At 48.3% G+C, this 17,282-nt stretch overlaps 3 protein-coding genes across 3 annotated transcripts in view; 1 reads left to right on the top strand and 2 right to left on the bottom strand.

Moving 5' to 3' along the window:
* The first annotated feature begins 418 nt into the window (after positions 1 to 418).
* On the top strand, positions 419 to 5,535 carry LOC307234103 (adaptin ear-binding coat-associated protein 1-like). Its single transcript, XM_080005695.1, has 7 exons — positions 419 to 516; positions 3,400 to 3,500; positions 3,950 to 4,054; positions 4,154 to 4,235; positions 4,714 to 4,822; positions 4,934 to 5,084; positions 5,226 to 5,535. The coding sequence occupies exons 1-7, from the start codon at positions 422 to 424 to the stop codon at positions 5,327 to 5,329; spliced, it is 747 nt and encodes a 248-aa protein (XP_079861821.1). The 5' UTR covers positions 419 to 421; the 3' UTR covers positions 5,330 to 5,535.
* Positions 5,536 to 7,267: 1,732 nt separating this feature from the next.
* Positions 7,268 to 9,694, bottom strand: mfap5 (microfibril associated protein 5). Its single transcript, XM_080005688.1, has 7 exons — positions 9,618 to 9,694; positions 8,549 to 8,623; positions 8,404 to 8,436; positions 8,217 to 8,252; positions 7,995 to 8,082; positions 7,730 to 7,803; positions 7,268 to 7,636 (listed from the first exon to the last, which is right to left on the bottom strand). The coding sequence occupies exons 2-7, from the start codon at positions 8,589 to 8,591 to the stop codon at positions 7,536 to 7,538; spliced, it is 375 nt and encodes a 124-aa protein (XP_079861814.1). The 5' UTR covers positions 8,592 to 8,623; positions 9,618 to 9,694; the 3' UTR covers positions 7,268 to 7,535.
* A 4,804-nt stretch (positions 9,695 to 14,498) lies between these two features.
* Positions 14,499 to 17,282, bottom strand: part of sbk3 (SH3 domain binding kinase family, member 3) — a 6,211-nt gene continuing 3,427 nt past the window's right edge. Inside the window, exons 2-4 of the mRNA XM_080005670.1 lie at positions 17,079 to 17,226; positions 16,382 to 16,584; positions 14,499 to 15,730 (exon numbers count right to left, since the gene is read on the bottom strand). Coding sequence (XP_079861796.1) covers positions 14,975 to 15,730; positions 16,382 to 16,584; positions 17,079 to 17,226 — 1,107 coding nt within the window. The 3' untranslated portion in view covers positions 14,499 to 14,974. The remainder of the gene's footprint in view (positions 15,731 to 16,381; positions 16,585 to 17,078; positions 17,227 to 17,282) is intronic.

Genomic DNA, 17,282 nt, shown 5'->3' with positions numbered 1-17,282 from the left:
TTTTTTACTACACTTGAACTGTTACCCCTGTTATGCATATATATATATGTCTGTAACTGAAAATACCTAAAAACATGAAAAAAAATATATATATAATTTTCTGAATATAGGCTCACTTGACATTTGTCATGATAATCTGTAAATAAATAATTGTGTCATAAATATGTGTAATATATTTGCAAAATATATTATTATTATTATTGGTCGTACTGCATTTAATATTAAAATACTGCACAGATCTTTGGTAATAAATCAGATTGCGCACACACACCGTCTATTACGACCACGCAACCTTTATCGCCGCTCGGCTACCACACACACAAACACACGCGCGCGCGCGCGCACGCACACTCCCACCCACGCACGCACGCACGCACTGCACGCACGCACGCACGCACGCGCCAATTGAATTAAAGTCAAGATGGCGACCGAGGGTGAGTACGAGTCGGTGCTCTGCGTGAAGCCAGATGTCCATGTTTACCGGATCCCACCGCGGGCATCGAACCGGGGCGTCAGGTGAGTGATGCGGCGAACACCATCCGACCCCCCCCCCCCCCCACCCCCCGAAAAAAAACCACAACACAACACACCACCCGATGGGAGGGGAACCGGAGGAGCGCGTCCTCCGGTTCCCCTCCTCACGGACGCGGATCGTCCATCGCCCCGGCTCGGAGCGCGGTGGCGCGGGGCCGTTGGGGCAAAACGCCGTGGTCGTGCGGCCGTTCAGACGCCGTGGGGGGGGGGGGGGGGGGACGCGCTCGTGTGCCGTACGCCGGGTCGAAGAGCCGTATGGTTTTTTTTGTTTTGTTTTTCCCTTTTTGTTTTACGACACCCCATGTTGACGTTCTGTTGTCGGGGTAAAAGCCGTGAAGCGGCTCGTCACTGCAGGTGTCCGAGCGGGTGCTCGTCGTCCCAGCTACGTAGACCCTGACACACAGTTGCTCGGGTGAACGTTGAAATGCCGCATTGACATCTGAGCCTAACGGTAAAAGTGTGTACAGGTACTTGCTAGTCAATCGACGTAAAGTATTCAAAGTGGAAGCACTTGTCATATGCGGTGCCTTGACGGGTGGGGACTGTACGCAATCTGATTGGTTCGTCTTGCTCTGGCTCGTCTCCAAAGCACAGTATTTATTTACACGTTTACATATATATTTAAGGAAGATACTTGACAAAGGAACATTAACAAAGTACTTGTAATGTTACGTTCCACGGCCGCTTATAGATAGATATTCTGGCTTGGTTGACTTTCAACGATGTAGGATCAATAACAGGAAACGATTGGTCAACATGTTTTAAGCAATTATCAAGCGTTTATCAACCAGCCCTTCCTCAAAGTCCATCACAATGCTGTGATTTCTGCCCACAAAGATTGTGGCAGGACCCTCAATTTTATAGGCATTAGGCCACAGATTAAATTTGAGGAGATTTTGTCCCTTGACCCCAATTTTTAGATTGTGAGATATTATTTTGGCCAAACTTCCATACCTATCCACCGATCAGCCACAACATTGAAACCCACCTTCTAATAACCACTAATATCATGTAGGTCCCCCTCGTGCAGCCAAAACAGCTCTGACCCGTCGAGGCACGGACTCCACAAGACCTCTGAAGGTGTCCTGTGGTATCTGGCACCGAGGCGTTCGCAGCAGATCCTTTAAGTCCTGGAAGATGCGAGCTGGGGCCCCCATGGATCGGGCTTGTTGTTCCAGCACATCCCACAGATGCTCCATCTGATCAGACCCTTATCCCGCCCGTCCACATGACGTAGAAGAGAACGTGATTCATCAGACCAGGCCACCTTCTTCCATTGCTCCATGGTCCAGTGCTGACGCTCACCTGCCCATTGTAGACGCTTTTGGCGGTGGACAGGGGTCAGCATGGGCACTCTGACCGGTCCGTGGCGACGCAGCCCCATACACAGCAAACTGTGATGCACTGTGTGTTCTGACACCTTTCTATCATAGCAGCATTAACGTTTTCAGCAAGTTGTGCTGCAGCTTCTGTAGGATCCGACCAGAGGAGCCAGCCTTTGCTTCCCACATGCATCAATGAGCCTTGGGCGCCCATGTTCACCGGTTGTCCTTCCTTGGACCACTTTTGGTAGGTACTAACCACTGCATACCTGGGAACACCCGGTATGCACAAGACCTGGTGTTTTGGAGACGCCCAGTCGTCTAGCCATCACAATTTGGTCCTTGTCAAAGTCTCTCAGATCCTTACGATTGGCCATTTTTCCTGCTTCCGACACATAAACTTCAAGGACTGACTGTTCACTTGCTGCCTAATATATCCCGCCCCATGACAGGTGCCATTGCTGAACAAGATAATCAATGTTATTCACTTCACTTGTCAATGGTTTTAATGTTGCGCCTGATTGGTGTATGTCATAGCTACAAACATGACAGTGAAACCATGATCAAAACATCAGTGTACAGTATATGATTTTGCCAATTTCTTGTAAGTCAAATAATGGTGAAGTTGAACTATTATTATTCTTTTTGCTCCACCGGTGTCATTAATTCTATGCCTCATCACAGGAGCATTCCTATTAGCTGAGTCTGTGAGGAAGAATACGTGTGGACGGTGTTGACATTGGATTATTTCACCCCTAATTCATTGGCTGCTGCTTCCCTCTGATCCACTGCAGCTGGATCCCGAACGGACGCCGCCGTCTAGAAACGGTAGCGTTGGCCAGGGTCCCTGGAGACACTCGATTAGGTCACCACAGAACCAAACAATGCAGAGTCTGCTTTGAGATACTCCAGTAACGGTGATGAATGTAATGTGCCAGCCCCAGGTCAGAATGAGATGCCTGTCCAATGGCTGAGTCACGATCCTTTCAAGTGTCAACTCTACAGCTGTTCCATTACGTGTGAGAAATCCTCTGATGTTACACCTACAGCAACAAGGATCAGAAAAAGACAGACAAACAAACATCAATCACAAAAACTTTTGATTTTCCTTATTCAGTTATTGTTGTTACTGCCAGTATCTATTGACTATAACTGGGTATAATTTAAAATTGGTGTGTGTGTGTGTGTGTGTGTGTGTGTGTGTGTGTGTGTGTGTGTGTGTGTGTGTGTGTGTGTGTGTGTGTGTGTGTGTGTGTGTGTGTGTGTGTGTGTGTGTGTGTGTGTGTGTGTCAGAAGTGCCAAGTAAAAAAAAAAAAAAAAAAATCACTGAGCTTTTCCTTTTAAGAAAATGACCTCACTCATACTTCCTATTACTGTACAAATCTTTTGTTATGTTTGGACTCCGTTACTGACACCAGAGTACTTAGACATCGAACTTTGGTGTTGAATGCCACCAAATTGCAGCCGGTCAATAACGTCAAACAGCTCATTTTGATCCCGAGCCCTCCTATTTAATGTCCCGCTGTTCCCTCATGTCGCTCAGGGCGGCTGATTGGAAGCTGGACGCTCCGGACTGGACAGGACGCATGCGTATCACCGCTCGGGGCAAAGTGGCCTATGTCAAACTGGAGGACAAGATCTCTGGTAAGAGGAGGGAGAGGGAAGGGACACACAAGTTGTTTTGATGCCTGTGCCGCAGTTATAATTCATCCGTTAATATTCCAGCCGCTCATCCACTCTTATGTCTCCGAGGCAATCCAGCCAAGGTCCTACAGCGGCGGTTACTGCTGGAGATGATGATTTATCACTGCTAGTCGTCAAGCAATGACATTTATTATTTTACTTTTACGCCATGGTCATTGTTATTCCTAAACCTGCTCCGAGCGGCAAGAAGAACATTTTTTCTTCTTCACTTTCCGTCTTAAACTTTTGATCTTCAGGACATTACGTCATTACAGCAGACGCTTACAAATGACCCATAATGTGCACGTTCATTATCAGTCGTCCCAGCAACTGCACTCAATGACTTTGAAGTAGTTATCAGCAGAACCTTCAACAGGGACTTATTGACGGATGGATTGGTTGATCTCCAGGGGAGCTGTTTGCTCAGGCGCCAGTGGAGGAGTACCCTGGCATCGCCGTGGAAACCGTCAGTGACTCCAGCCGCTACTTTGTGTTGCGCATCCAGGACGACAGTGGTAGGTGGTTGGTTGCATCGATAGACTGATCGATCGATTCATTGTTTGAGACAATTTAGCGAATCTTGTTGTTTGTTTCCATTTTGCCCTGTGTCCCAGGTCGCAGTGCGTTCATAGGCATTGGCTTTGGCGACAGAGGAGACTCCTTTGACTTCAACGTTGCCCTGCAGGACCACTTCAAGTATGTAGCTACTCCCAGTGCTGCGGTTGTCATGAAGCATTCCTACTGAGAGAGTTACAGGGAGATTTTTGCCTCCAGTAATGTGAACGTCAAGTAGACGCTGACAGACTAGCGTCGTCTAATGAAACATAAGCACTTAGGCGCCATTTATATTGGCGTTTTCCAGCTTAGAGAGCCTGTACGCGCCGGTAAGCAGTGTGGCTGGTGCTGAAGAATTATAAAACACAAAGTCCTCCGTACTGTCCCATGTATATATACTCTTGAAGTCATTTCCGCTTTCTGAAATTATATTTTTAAGGTGCCAGGTGATTTTACTACAGTGATACTAAGTTGTTTGAGAAAAAGTGACTCTTTATGTTGAGTCATTTTGAAGTTATTGTAGCCCCGCCCGTGTGTTTCTACCCGTATTTCTGCTCTATTGTCGTCATTATTTATTTTTGCTATCTTTCTGTTTTCTGCCGCCCTCTCTCTCTCCTAGGTGGGTAAAGCAGGACATCGAAATCAGTAAACAGGCACAGGCTCCCGACTCGGCCCCCAAACTGGATCTGGGCTTTAAAGAGGGACAGACGATCACTCTGAATATCGGGGTATTCCGTCCTCTGCCTTTCGTTCTGTATCGTCGCGCATCAGTTCATGCACGCGGGCCTGTGTGTGACGTCTGCTGTGTGGTTCTGTTTTGTTCTCTGTAACTTGACTAGCAATCCAAAAGGAGGGATAAGTCCCGTTCGCAGGGCTCCGGGGGCTTCGGGCTCCTCCCGCCTCCCCCCGGAGGAAAGCTTGCCCCGCCCCCTTCATCCAGATCAACCAATCACAGCACCCAACCGGCTGCCAACGTGCAAGATAATATGGGTACGTAACCACAGGTGGAACTCAATGTCTAAATAAGAAGGGTCGTAAATGTTGAGCTTTGTATATTTAACCAGAATGTCATTTTTCTCAAATACCTTCAGGGTTGTATTCAGATGATCTTTTTTTCTTTCCTTTCGTCAGGCTGCTTGCTGGACCTGGACGCCGCCAACGACAACGCACCAAACACCAACCCCCCCGCCAGCTCCGACCTGTGGGGAGACTTTGACTCTGAATCCCCGAAGTGAGGGAGGCTCCTCACCAACGTCCCCGTTTATGTCTTTGTGCGCTAACATAACAGTATTTTTGGTTTTTTAAATTTATTTTGGTTTTCTCAGTGGCGTCCCCGTTCGTTCCCCTGCCGCGCAGGGCGTACCTTTTTGACCGACTTGTTTCAGTCTTTTGAGACTTCTCCGAGACGTTTCTCACGACCTTTTTTTTTTTATTATTATTATTTTTTTAATGCCCCGAGTCAGTTATGCTGTCCTCCTCCTGCAGAAATTAAAACTGTATGTAGGGCATCTCCCTCTTTTACCTCCGCAGACCTGAAACCGTCTCTCTCTTTTCGTTCCACAGTCGTCCATTCTAACCACTACAGCACAGCGTGCGTGCATCAATAAGAGATGATCTTTGAGGGGGGGAAAAAAATAAATAAAAAATCAAATGGCGAAGTCATAAATTAATTGTATGTACAGAGAATATTTATTGTAGATAGGCCTTTATTTTGTCAGTAGTCTGTGATTATTGTCATGCTGTTTGTTATTTGTGGGTAGCTTGTTTTTTTTATTTCAAATCCCCAGCCGGGGTCAAATATGCACTGACTGACAGGCTCCGCTGTCTTTGAGCTGATCCTTGACAACGTCTTAGTGCAACGAGCGTTCTAATAATAGAATAAAGTAACAGCCAGGCTCACCACACTGCTCTGAAGGGAAGCGTCCTAACTGGTATCTGCGCTATCTGGCACCCTCTAACGGGCCCTTCATTAGAGCCGCGGCTCCGCTCCAGCTCCGGAGTGGGGCGACGCACGTCCCTCAACCGTAGCCGCTGCCGGTAAATACAAACGTTGGGCGATATTGATTCTTGGCGACGGGTGTGGCTGTTTTGCCGCGGCGGGGGCCGGCTGTAAATCAGCCGCAGACAAAGCGGCAGGAATGCTGGAGCGAGGGTGGAAACATGTAAACCCTGCTTTCATCTGCGGCCTCTGGAGGAAAGAGGGGATAAATTAGCCCCGTGTTATGTCAATTGCCAGCCGCAGCGCTGGCGCGGGCCGTGGCCGAGTGAGTCACACAGGCCGTGACCTCCCCCTTCCCCCGCTTAATGAATAGACCTGTGTGTCCACTGCCGCCCGCTCGCTTTTGGCTTCACCGGGAGTTCTGCAGAAACGACCTCAGAACCTCCGTCGCACCCAGCGCGTGTAGGCCTGAGAGCACGCGCCGTGTCTGCGAACTTCACGTCCATGTGTGTTGTTTTTCGGTTGCTTTGACGCTCGTGATGAAATGCAGGGGGGGGCCGAGCTGGTCCTTGTGAGGTGCAATGTTTTGTATTAGTGTTACATAATTTATATATATATATATATATATATATATATATGTGTGTGTGTGTGTGTGTGTGTGTGTGTGTGTGTGTGTGTGTATGTATGTAAGATTATACGGAGAGGTATGTTTGATTATAGAGCGATATCGCACGCGTTGTGTGTGTGTGTGTGTGTGTGTGTGTGTGTGTGTGTGTGTGCGTGTGTGCGTGTGTGCGTGTGTGCGTGTGTGCGTGTGTGCGTGCGTGCGTGCGTGCGTGCGTGCGTGCGTGCGTGCGTGCGCGCGCGCGCCCGATGTTGGTCAATGTTTATTGCTTAGCTAAATATGCATTTCTTTGAACTACCTGTCACTACATTGTATATGTATATAAAGGGACATATAAATGGGAAATACTGGAAGTATAAACATTTTGCCTGATGACCACAAAGTTGTGTTTTTTTGTTTGTTTTTTTTCCTAATGATTTAAGAAAAATAATCTCGGAGTCATGATGATAACAAATCAATAAAGTGATCACCTCATTAGAAATTAATATAATTTTGCCTGTTTTTTTGGGGGTTTTTTTTTGGCTCTCAGTGAATTTTGGATTACAAATAGCGATGCAATAATAGAGGTATTTGGAAAGTCTTGAAAAGATTGACAGCTTACCACAGGTCTGTTATTACAGTACATTCCATTTAATGAATAGACAATAACGAAGGACGTTGAGTCTAAAAACGTTGACGTACAAAAAAATACCACAAACACCGTCAATGTTCAGACGTGAACGTGTGTGTGTGTGAATGAAAGAGCTAACACGACTCTAAACTTAAGTGTGATGTGTTACGTTGCGTGTGAGAAGTGAATTAACGGTGTCGCGGGTAGTTTTTATTCGGACGCCTCTGCGTTGCGGCTCCGCGCCAGCAGCCGCCATCTTGGCTCCCCTCAGGCCTTGCCGGCCCAGGTTTTGAGATTGCGGCAGCGTTTCCAGTTGGTTGACCTCTGCAGACGCTTGGGCCATCCGGACAGCTCTCTGCACAGCTCGGCTGGAAAAAAGGTGAACGTTCAGGTGTGGATCAGTTCACCGTGCGCCGTGGATTCATGCTGCAAATGAAAAATGGTTGCGCCGGCGCGTTTACCTTTGAGGTACTCGTCGTCCTGGCACACCGTCCTCATGCAGATCTCCTTGTTGATCACGTAGACGCGAGGCAGACTGAGGAGAAGCAGAGGGAAGGAGGACATGTGCGTCAGAGTCTACAGCGACGGACCAAACCCCCAGAAGTTTCGGTTTCTAACGTGCGGCCCTGTTGAATTCCTTCATTCATTCCGACCCGGAGAAGCCTCTCAACTAATGTGATGTCAGCGTCGGCAGCGTTGGGGGCTTTGAATGTGGATGCACTTCACCTGTAGAAGCAGCGGCCGCCGATGCACCTTTTGATGGGCCGGTGCACCGAGTACATCCTGGTGCAGGGGTACATCTCCTCCCGGCAGTCTGCAGAGAGACACGTCACACGGCGATCAAACACGGCGGCGCGACGCCACTCGAAAAGCGGCGCGTGCATAGCCCTAGTCTCGACCAGGCGGTTTACGTGCAAGTTCCCTGCTCTACCCCATTCAGTCACTCACTGGGTGGCAAGCTGCTCTCCGGTGCCGCAAGAGCCTCTGCAGAGAGAGAGAGAGAGAGAGAGGCACAATCATCTTAGGAAAACATGAACTCATTGACCCATCGCCATGACTCACATACTGACAGATGCCATGCAACATAATTTGTGTCTTGATCTGAAGTGTGACTTTATGCGATGGACACTATTACCAGTCTGCGGGGTTTGGGCTACAGCTGCGAGCGCTGCAGGAAAGGAAACCACATGAGGGGAGTGTTTCACGGAGCAAAAACAAACACACGGCGACCCAAACGTAATTAAACGGCATGATTTGTGTGTTCTGTTTGGCAGAGTTACCGTGGAAACTGCAGAGGAGCAGGACCATTGGAAGGCTGCCCATTCCTCCGGCTTGTAAGAGGCGAGCTTTACGAGCTGAAGGAAACGGTGGAGGAAATGTGTTTCGATGATTTCACACAGAGGAACTGTTCAATATCCTCTCTTATGATTCGCGCCGCTTTAACTACCTGGTGCCGTGCATGTGGATGTGAAAATTAGAAGGGGGAAAAGCCGGGCGGGTATTAGTGAAGGGGAAACAACATAGTTACCAGTGTTGCGGGTTTATTATATGTGGGGCTCAGCAGGCGTGTCCTTCTAACGGGAACAGAGGTCAAACACAGGCCTTTCGGTCTAACTTTGAACTGTCACTTATCTCATTAGCCTAACGTGGCATAGTACGGTTTTTCTCTTTTGTAAAAATTGCAATCGAAACAGGGAAAATAATCCAACACCTACAAAGCCTTCCGTTTCTCTCTCTGCCTGTTTCTCCCTTCCTCCCTCTCTCTCCCCCTCCCTCCCTCCCTCCCTACCTCCCTCCCTCCCTCCCCCTGTATCATTCCTCTTGTAATGTGTCAATGCGACTTGGAGTCCAAGACATGAGTTCTCTCTAAAGAATGTGTTTTTTGTGCCCTATTTGAGCACCCACACTGCCCCTCCTTCCTTACACGCAGACATTCTTTCTCGGCTTTCTTTTTTCGCCGAGTGTTGTTCTTGCCTTTTTTTTCCCCAAAATGTTAGAATCAGATGATATGACAAACTTTTTCTCACAAAATTTCAGTTTAAGAGCGTAAATCTTGGCCCCGGTTCTTAGTTATGCCGGTGAATGCCGAGGTGGATTTACTTTTGGTGCTGGTGTGCGTGCACGTCCTGGAGTTCTGCATTCATCTCGTAATAATACATCACTAAACTTTATAAACGCCAAAGGAACGATAACAGGCCAATGAAAACACACTGGTTATGCATAACACTTCAATAAATCATAGAAGTCACCCATATGATTTTTTTCATATATTCAACATGTTAATAATTGCTTTCCCTATAAAATCATACATTTTTAAATATATAAGAAGCTTAATGGTTGTATACTCACAACTTTTTCTCTCGTCCGAAACCTCTTTAGTTTTATGAATCTTTTTGTCTTCTCCTCTTTCCACTCCTTCCCTCTCTTTCTCCCACCCCCTCCTCCACCCCCTTCCATCCTTCCCATCATTATTTTCTTGCTTTTTTCTTACTTCATCCCCCCCCGAATGTGGGAAAGACAATGTGACAAACGCTCTTACAAGTGTGTCTTGCCGTCGTGCCAACGCTCTTCCTTTTAGTCAAAGGAGCAGCCTGGATGTTTTTCTCAACCTTGCATTTTGTTGGCAAATCTCCAGGCCCAATGTCACAGTATCCGATAACCAAAGGTATTACCAGTGGACAGTCGCACTTTGTAGAAATTCCCACAATATTCACAATATAACACAATGCACCACAAAAGGGAAGGCTTGCAAAAAAGATATATTCATAAATCAAGAAAATAACTGATGGATAAAAAGAGTTGATTTTGTGAAAAGATTGTAGACCCAACATAGACACAACAGATTTGCTTCTCTCTTTTTTGTGTTTAAATTGTGGCAGAAATTCTAATTACCACCTAAAATATATGTATATGTAAATATAAATTAGAAAAGCCATGTGGTTGAGCCGTAGAAAAAAAAGAAGAAGGGGGAAAAAAAAAAAAAAAAGCCCTTTCTTGAGCTGCACCACATGACTGTGCCCCGGATCAAATTAAATGAAAGTCTCTATCCAAGCATACAAGTCCGCACAGGGGCCTCGACTCCGAGTTGTGCGCAACAGCATGAGCACCAGCAGGCGGCGCCGTTCGCATGAAGAATAACACCACGGGTGGAAAAAGGCCAGTCATATCACTCGGGGTGCCTTGGAAACGTGACAAAGTGGAGGATTAAAAAGTTGATTACAAGGGTAAAGAATGAAACCCAGGCTATGTTGCATCTTAAATGGCTTAAAAAAGAGAGTAAAAAGCTCATAATTGCCAAGCAAGGTCAACACGCATCCCTTATCACGATTAGCAGAATATGATAGATATGAGGAGGTGTGAGGATTAAAAGATAGAAGGTATATAACAAAATTGACCGCATTGCGATCGTGAACTGGATCGAGTGGGTGAAAATGCATGGACGGATGCACAGGTAGACGGACGGACAGACAGACGTGAAAATAAAGAGGTACCACAGCCAATCCTTTTGCAGCCCATTTGCTGTCGCCCATGGAGTAAATATGCTAATGCCTGTTTAAGTCTTCAATCACGGTCCCCCTCGAACAGATGAGGGTCGGTAATCACCGCTATACCGCCGCGCCCTTTGTCTCAGAGACTATTTGCGATGAATAGCGCGGTCTCACTGGGGCCATTATGGCTGCGAGCGGACGGAAACCCGACGCTCCGCGGGCTTTGACGGGCTCGACGGACATAAATATTGCCGCACATACCCCCGGAGTCACAGACTGCAAAAACTCCCGCCGGCTCCTACTCTGCAGCATGGGCCCCGGGGGCAGTTCCAGGCGGGGGACACTCATCATCCCCTTGACATATCGGGGCTACGTGGATTCTGAGGTGAGTGCCGGCGGGGCTGCCCTAACAAGGTCGGCCGGGTGAGGGCCGATGACAACTTGACAGATGTAGGCAGAGCGGGCGGAGGGGTCGGTTCGAGGAGACGCAAGGAGCTGCCGTCCTGCACACGGAGAAGAAGGAGACGGAGGGAGACGGGGAAGGAGGAAAAACACAAGGGGTGGTGGGGGCTTGGGGAGGGGGTGTTGGATTCGGGGGATAAAGCATCTCGAAACCAAAGATCGCGGCGAGGGGGAAGCATGTCCGATAGTAAACACATGATAATCTCTCGACTTGTTTATCGGTGGGAAGGCATTCCTCTCCCGCGCCGCACGAGGCCTCCGCCCTCTCTCCGCACGACCTTGACCGTCAGACCTCCCGTTCCCTCGTTCTCCCTCGCTCTCTTCTGTCGTCCCAAAAAAAACCAATGGAAGTTCACCTCACAACTTGCATATTAAAGCGTAGAGCCCGCACGACTTTGGATTTTTCGTCCGAGCGCCGCGCCTTTTTTCGGCGACCGTTCATCCGCACGGACGGTTTACTGAGCACAGAGAGGAAGGTGTGGCTGCCTTTTTACTTTCACTGATCTTTGCCTCCTTGCCGGGGAAGGCGGACCCCGCCACCAACAGTTGAACCATCACAATGCAAACACTGTACGGTGAATGGCCTTTTCTTTTTTTTAATTGCCACCTACAAAAAGAATCAGATGGGTGACTTTTCAACAAAAGAATACCTACAGTACAGTACATCATCTCACAGATTTTCACTTTCAAGTGAATCACATGAACCTGCCGGCAAATACACACGAAAGACGTGCACGTCTCAATTCGCTCTTATTCTCCCATCAAACCCATCATACGGACAGTCTTTATGAACGCCAAATAAGCTCTTGAACTTGAACTTGCATGGCAATCAGCACAAGCTTCTCGCTGTGTAAAAGACGTCATTCGAGGCTCTAACAGCTGATCTGACCGTTGGCTCCTTCCGTCTTGACCTGGCCGGTCCAGCTAAAGTGGTGGCACCGCGGCCAGAGTGAAGTAGTCTGAGAGTGGGAGGGCGGAGGGCAAAGTATTAAAGCAAGATGTCTCCCGTAGTTTCCGTAGGAGATACATTTCAGACATGGGCCGTTTGAGCTATTTATGTGTTCCCGTATTTCTAACTTCTTTCTCGGCTATAAGTCTTCCATCCCAGCTCACCTGGTCATCTCATTTGGCTGGTCGCTGACTTCATATCTATTACATCTGACCTGACCTTCTTCCCCTTTTCCAGGGGAAGACTTCATCGGGCGTGCTCTGTCGGAAGCGACGCGCAAGAAGGATTCATATAAATTGAATTCAAATTGAATGTTATCTAGATGTCTTGTCTTGTTTTTCATATTGTTCACGTTTCGGATGTAGGAAACGCACCATCATACACCCGGTTTTTGACAGGCAGAACGTCTGGTTCTCCCACGTTGCCAGTCTATTTTGAAGTCATTCTGCATGTGAAAAAGTCATTGCGATTTTAGCCACACCTCAAGTCTCCAGAGATTTGAGAGGGAAGCTGATCTGAGATTTCGGATCCTGCATTAATAATAAACGTGATCCTTAAAATGTGTCGGATTTCTTTTTTTTTTTTTTTTTTCCTAAGCGGTCGAGTTGGTGCTGCCTGCGAATTGCCGCGGGATGTTCATATGTTTTGTTTTTTTTTGTTTTTTTTTTTCATCTACATTATTTTTTTTGCATCTGAGCTCAGCATCCCCTGTGCCGGCGTTCTATTGTCTCTGTGTTCTGTAAACATGTGTTTCCGTTTGTCAGAGCCTGGTTGCCTGCCCGCCGCACGGTCACATGAGCCCTGTCCCCTTCTTTCCTGGAAAATGGTCGTCGTCCGCGGCGTGAAACGGCAGCTTCTAAATGGAATATCGGGTACAAGGATCCCCGAAGGGAGGGGAAGGCGTGTTTAGCGAAAGCGTTTTAATGTACACATACCATGCGCCGCGGCCACGCGTACACAGTCCGCCCGGCCAGCACCGGCTGTTCCGCACCGCCGTAAGCAGTGACCCGAGCAGAGCGGGAGAGGGGGAGAGGGAGAGGGAGAGAGAGGGAGAGGGAGAGGGGGAGAGGAGTGCGAAAGAAGATGTTAAAGAGGAGGCCAGCGAGATCAAAGGAAGACCCAGAGGAGGAGGAACAGAGGGGGAGTGTAGGTCAGGGCAGGAGGGAGGGAGATAAATTAAAAAAGACAGAGACAAAGAGGTCAAGGACCGGCCGAGGTCACGGTGTTTCCGTTGAGGCCGTGCACCTACCGGTCCCGGCGGGAGCCAAGACGGCCTGACGTCGGCGTTTTGCAGGGGGCGGAGGGGGCGGAGGGGGCAGGCCTGCAGTGTGCAGATAGTCAGGGAGAGGTGATGATGTGCACGGTGTGTAAATAGATGGGCCGGTGTTCTATTTTTAATACCATCTGGAGTGGCCCTTAGCAGGGGTTAGCACAGGCCCCCCTCACATTCACCCACGCACGCTGGACATTAGCACGTTGCTACCAACAGGGCTCCACTCCAATTGATTCTTGCAGGAAAATTAAATAATTCTTTACAATAATCCATCCCTCTAATGAATCTCTGTACAGTGTTCAAATATTTCCTGATTTGGCCGTCGTGTTTTTTAATAACGAATGAATATAAAGTGAATATAGTGAATAGGTGGAAGGTGGTGAATATAAAGTAGTTCAATGTATTATTGCCAAGACCAGCGTGCACACAGTGGCTGGCTCTTACATTTTCATGGAAGCCGACACTCAGCATTCGGGGCCTTATTTGCAAGCAAGTGGCGTCCGGATCATTTTTCACCATTCTATTGGGCTTTGTGACAGATGTTGGGACAATCGGAGGTCAGAAGGTCAGGGGTCAAAAGTTTGTGTCCCTTTGCGAGGTCGTTTGGCTGTCGAAGGGTCTATCAATCGTGTAGTGCGGAATATCTAAGGTCAAAGGGCGGCGAACTGTAAATCAAGGGCAGCGCGTGGTGTTTTTTTCATGTTGCTCTTTAAGGTAGAAAGACGACTGGTGTCAGCCTCAGCGTTTGGAAGAAGACCATGGATATTGATGTCGCGATCGGGGTGTATTGTTGAATCCAATTTTAGACCCGCTTGTCCTGCAGCACCTGTTACTTTGTCCCGTCAGCAAAAGTCATCACTTTCTCATGTCTGCAGGCGAGCGTCTGCTAGTGTCACTGATATTATTTAATTTCAAGCTTTTGTTCGCATTTATTTTTCAATGCCCTATCATTTCAACCTATGCGCAATAAAGCAAGCAATTCCTTTTGTAGCAACGGCATCATGCACAACAGTATTCTTAATTTAAAGCAATTAACTGGAAAACACCGACTATGGGAACATTCTGCTTTAATCCATGTGCAATGTGTTAAAAAAAAACATTTGTCAGGCGTTATAATACAGCTTGTCGGTTCAAACGATCTATCAATCAAATCAAAATCAATCAAAGATCTATCAACAGTCGTCTTTACTTTAAACACAAATGCATTAAAAGACATTCAAACACCTGTAGGCACTATGCATTTATTAAACACGCACGCGCACACGCACACGTACACGCACACACACACACACACACACACATACACAGAAATGATATAGGCAGTAATTTCTTCATTGATTGTTGTGGAAATATTTACAAAAAATAAAAACTGCTGCATCATATAATATGTACATCACATCCAATTCTATTGGTTCACACAACATATCGATTTCGATATGGTACCGTACTGTTATTAAACAATTTTAAAACTGCTATTGTTCTTTAAAAAAAAATAATTCATCTAAGATCCCAGTAAAATGTACAGAAAACACCCCTATCTCTCGCCTCTGCCGCCCCGCGCCCGCTCCTCCTCCACCCCTCCTCCCTCCCTTATTTTCTTGGCCTCCTTCTCCGCCTCCAGCGCTTTCCTCTTCTCCTCCATCTCTGTCTCCATCAGCCAGGGCCCCCCCAGGTAGCTGAGGATCTCCTCTGGGCTTCCACGGCGCTCAGGCTGCGGGTGAAGCAGTTCCTTGAAAAGTGCCATCACCAGCGGACTGAAGTCCTGAAACTGCGACGGCAGGTGGGGGTACTTCCGGTTCTCCCCCTGAAAAGTTAAGTTCTCGGCCTCCTCCTCCTCCTTTTGGGCCTCGCAGTCAAACCACTCCTTGTATCTGTGGTAGCCACGGTCATCGTGCGTGCTCTCTTCCCAGGGGAAGCAGCCGGTAAGCAGGCAGTACACCAGCACGCCCAGTGCCCAGCTGTCGATGCAGGGCTCCACTGTCACCCACAAGTCCTCCATCGGCTCTTCGTCTCCGCTCGCCTGCCTCCTCTCGAACTCCTTCTCCAGCGCCTTGGCCGGCTCCACCTCGGGCGTGCAGAAGGGGGAGTCGTACCACACGGCGCGGACCTTGGAGCCGACCCGGCGGGCGAGGCCGAAGTCGCCCAGCTTCACCCAGCGGCAGGAGGCGTCGCACAGGAAGATGTTCTCGGGTTTGATGTCGCGGTGGACGAAGCCCAGGGAGTGCAGGTGGGAGACGGCGCCGCTCAGCTGCGCCATCACCCTCTGTATGCACTCCTCCTCCACCCCGGTCTGGAAGAAGAGATGGGGAGGGGGTGTGAAGAACATGAATCACAGAGCAGAGGAAGGTGGAGATGCCTCACCAATAGACACAATCTGCTATCACAAGAATAATGATGATGGTGAGATTGAAAAGAGTGATCAATGGTGGGGGCCAATAACAGGAAATCCTGATTTTGCAGCATGAATATGCTTTGTATTGTCTTGTATTGTATTGTATTGCATTGTATTCCACTGTATTGTATTGTATTGTATTGTATTGTATTGTATTGTATTGCATTTTATTGTATTGTATTGTATTGCATTGTCTTGGGAGGGAGATGGGAGATCCGTAGGAAATCCCTGCTCTACATCACGTAGGAAAGCAGGCTAGTGCTCTAATCAGGGCTTGGGAGGTGACTGGCTGTGACACAGAACGAGAACAGGAAACGCTCGAGGGCCAGGTTTATTTCATCATGCATGCTTCAACTTCTTGTTGACAGAAATGAGGGCACGGCCGCACGATAGCACAGTAATTCAGTTTTCGGCACAATGGGGTTGCATCTGATTCGTGCCTTTCTGTCATATGGCTCGTCATTCGTCCGGGGGCCTTTCGATCCGGCCGCGGCTCCGGCGAGAGAACTCCACACTCACGGCAACTCTCCCGTCGCAACACGGACTGACCTCTGACACGATGACGCTGTAGAGGTCGCCGTAGAGGCCGGCCTGCTGGGCGAAGACGTAGTAGGAAGGCGTGGAGAAGAAGATGCCCAGGGCCCTGGTCAGGGAGGGATGAGTGCAGAAGGAAAGGGAGAGGTTGTATTCACGCAGGAAGGAGACGAGCGAGGTCGACTGACGGGGGAAGAACTTCAGGGCCATCGGAGTGCCTGGTGAAAGGGACGTAGAGATATGCGTTATATACTGGAGGACTGATCCTCTAATTCGGGGAGTCCTTCGCGAATAGTGTCAAAATAGAAGTGAACATTGGCGGAATCCGGGTGAAATCTGTAATGGACACTGTGAACAATTATAGCTTCCCCTTGGGATGATTGCGTTACACGCGTTGTGTCCGAGGTGCAGACACCACATTTGCAGCGGCAACTCTATCCCGGAGAACGTAGCGGAGCACCTCATTAAGGCAACATTAGCGTGAAAGGTTATAGTAACGTTATCTAACAACTCTGTCGTTCCGCCACTGCAGTAATGACACCATACAACACAGAGCTATTCAGTGATAGAAACTCGAGTGCATTGTTGTGAATAACTGTCATTTCACCACAATCGCTCAAGGCGGCTGTCACGGTTCATTAAAAATTCATGTAAAAAACGTCGGGCAATTATCGGGGGTTTCTGAGACGTTGACCTTCGCTCTGACACCAACCTCTCTTTTTGTGCACGGCCAGCATCACCTTCCCGTAGGAGCCCTCCCCCAGGAGCTTGACCATCTGGAAGTGGTCCGAGGTCCTCAGGCTGGGCATGGCCTGGGCCGACAGGAAGCATAGCTCGTCGAGTTCCTGAGCAGCTACCGCCTGCACAACACACATCATTTCACGCATAAGTTGGGTTGTCCTTTAAGCCGCGTACG

Source organism: Zeus faber (assembly GCF_960531495.2).
Source record: "Zeus faber genome assembly, chromosome: 8".
Lineage (NCBI taxonomy): Eukaryota > Metazoa > Chordata > Actinopteri > Zeiformes > Zeidae > Zeus > Zeus faber.
Note: the sequence above shows the minus strand (reverse complement) of the source record. Positions and strands in the feature narration are given on the sequence as shown.

Bases quoted from the DNA above. Each gene is read 5' to 3' on its own strand.
- mfap5 (XM_080005688.1), bottom strand. From the start codon at position 8,591: ATGGGCAGCCTTCCAATGGTCCTGCTCCTCTGCAGTTTCCACG. The intron at 8,437-8,548 runs GTAACTCTGCCA...CCTTTCCTGCAG, and splicing joins GCTCCTCTGCAGTTTCCACG to CGCTCGCAGCTGTAGCCCAA. The intron at 8,083-8,216 runs GTGAGTGACTGA...GTCTCTCTGCAG, and splicing joins GGAGAGCAGCTTGCCACCCA to ACTGCCGGGAGGAGATGTAC.
- LOC307234103 (XM_080005695.1), top strand. From the start codon at position 422: ATGGCGACCGAGGGTGAGTACGAGTCGGTGCTCTGCGTGAAGCCAGAT. The intron at 3,501-3,949 runs GTAAGAGGAGGG...GTTGATCTCCAG, and splicing joins ACTGGAGGACAAGATCTCTG to GGGAGCTGTTTGCTCAGGCG. The intron at 4,823-4,933 runs GTATTCCGTCCT...TAACTTGACTAG, and splicing joins CGATCACTCTGAATATCGGG to CAATCCAAAAGGAGGGATAA.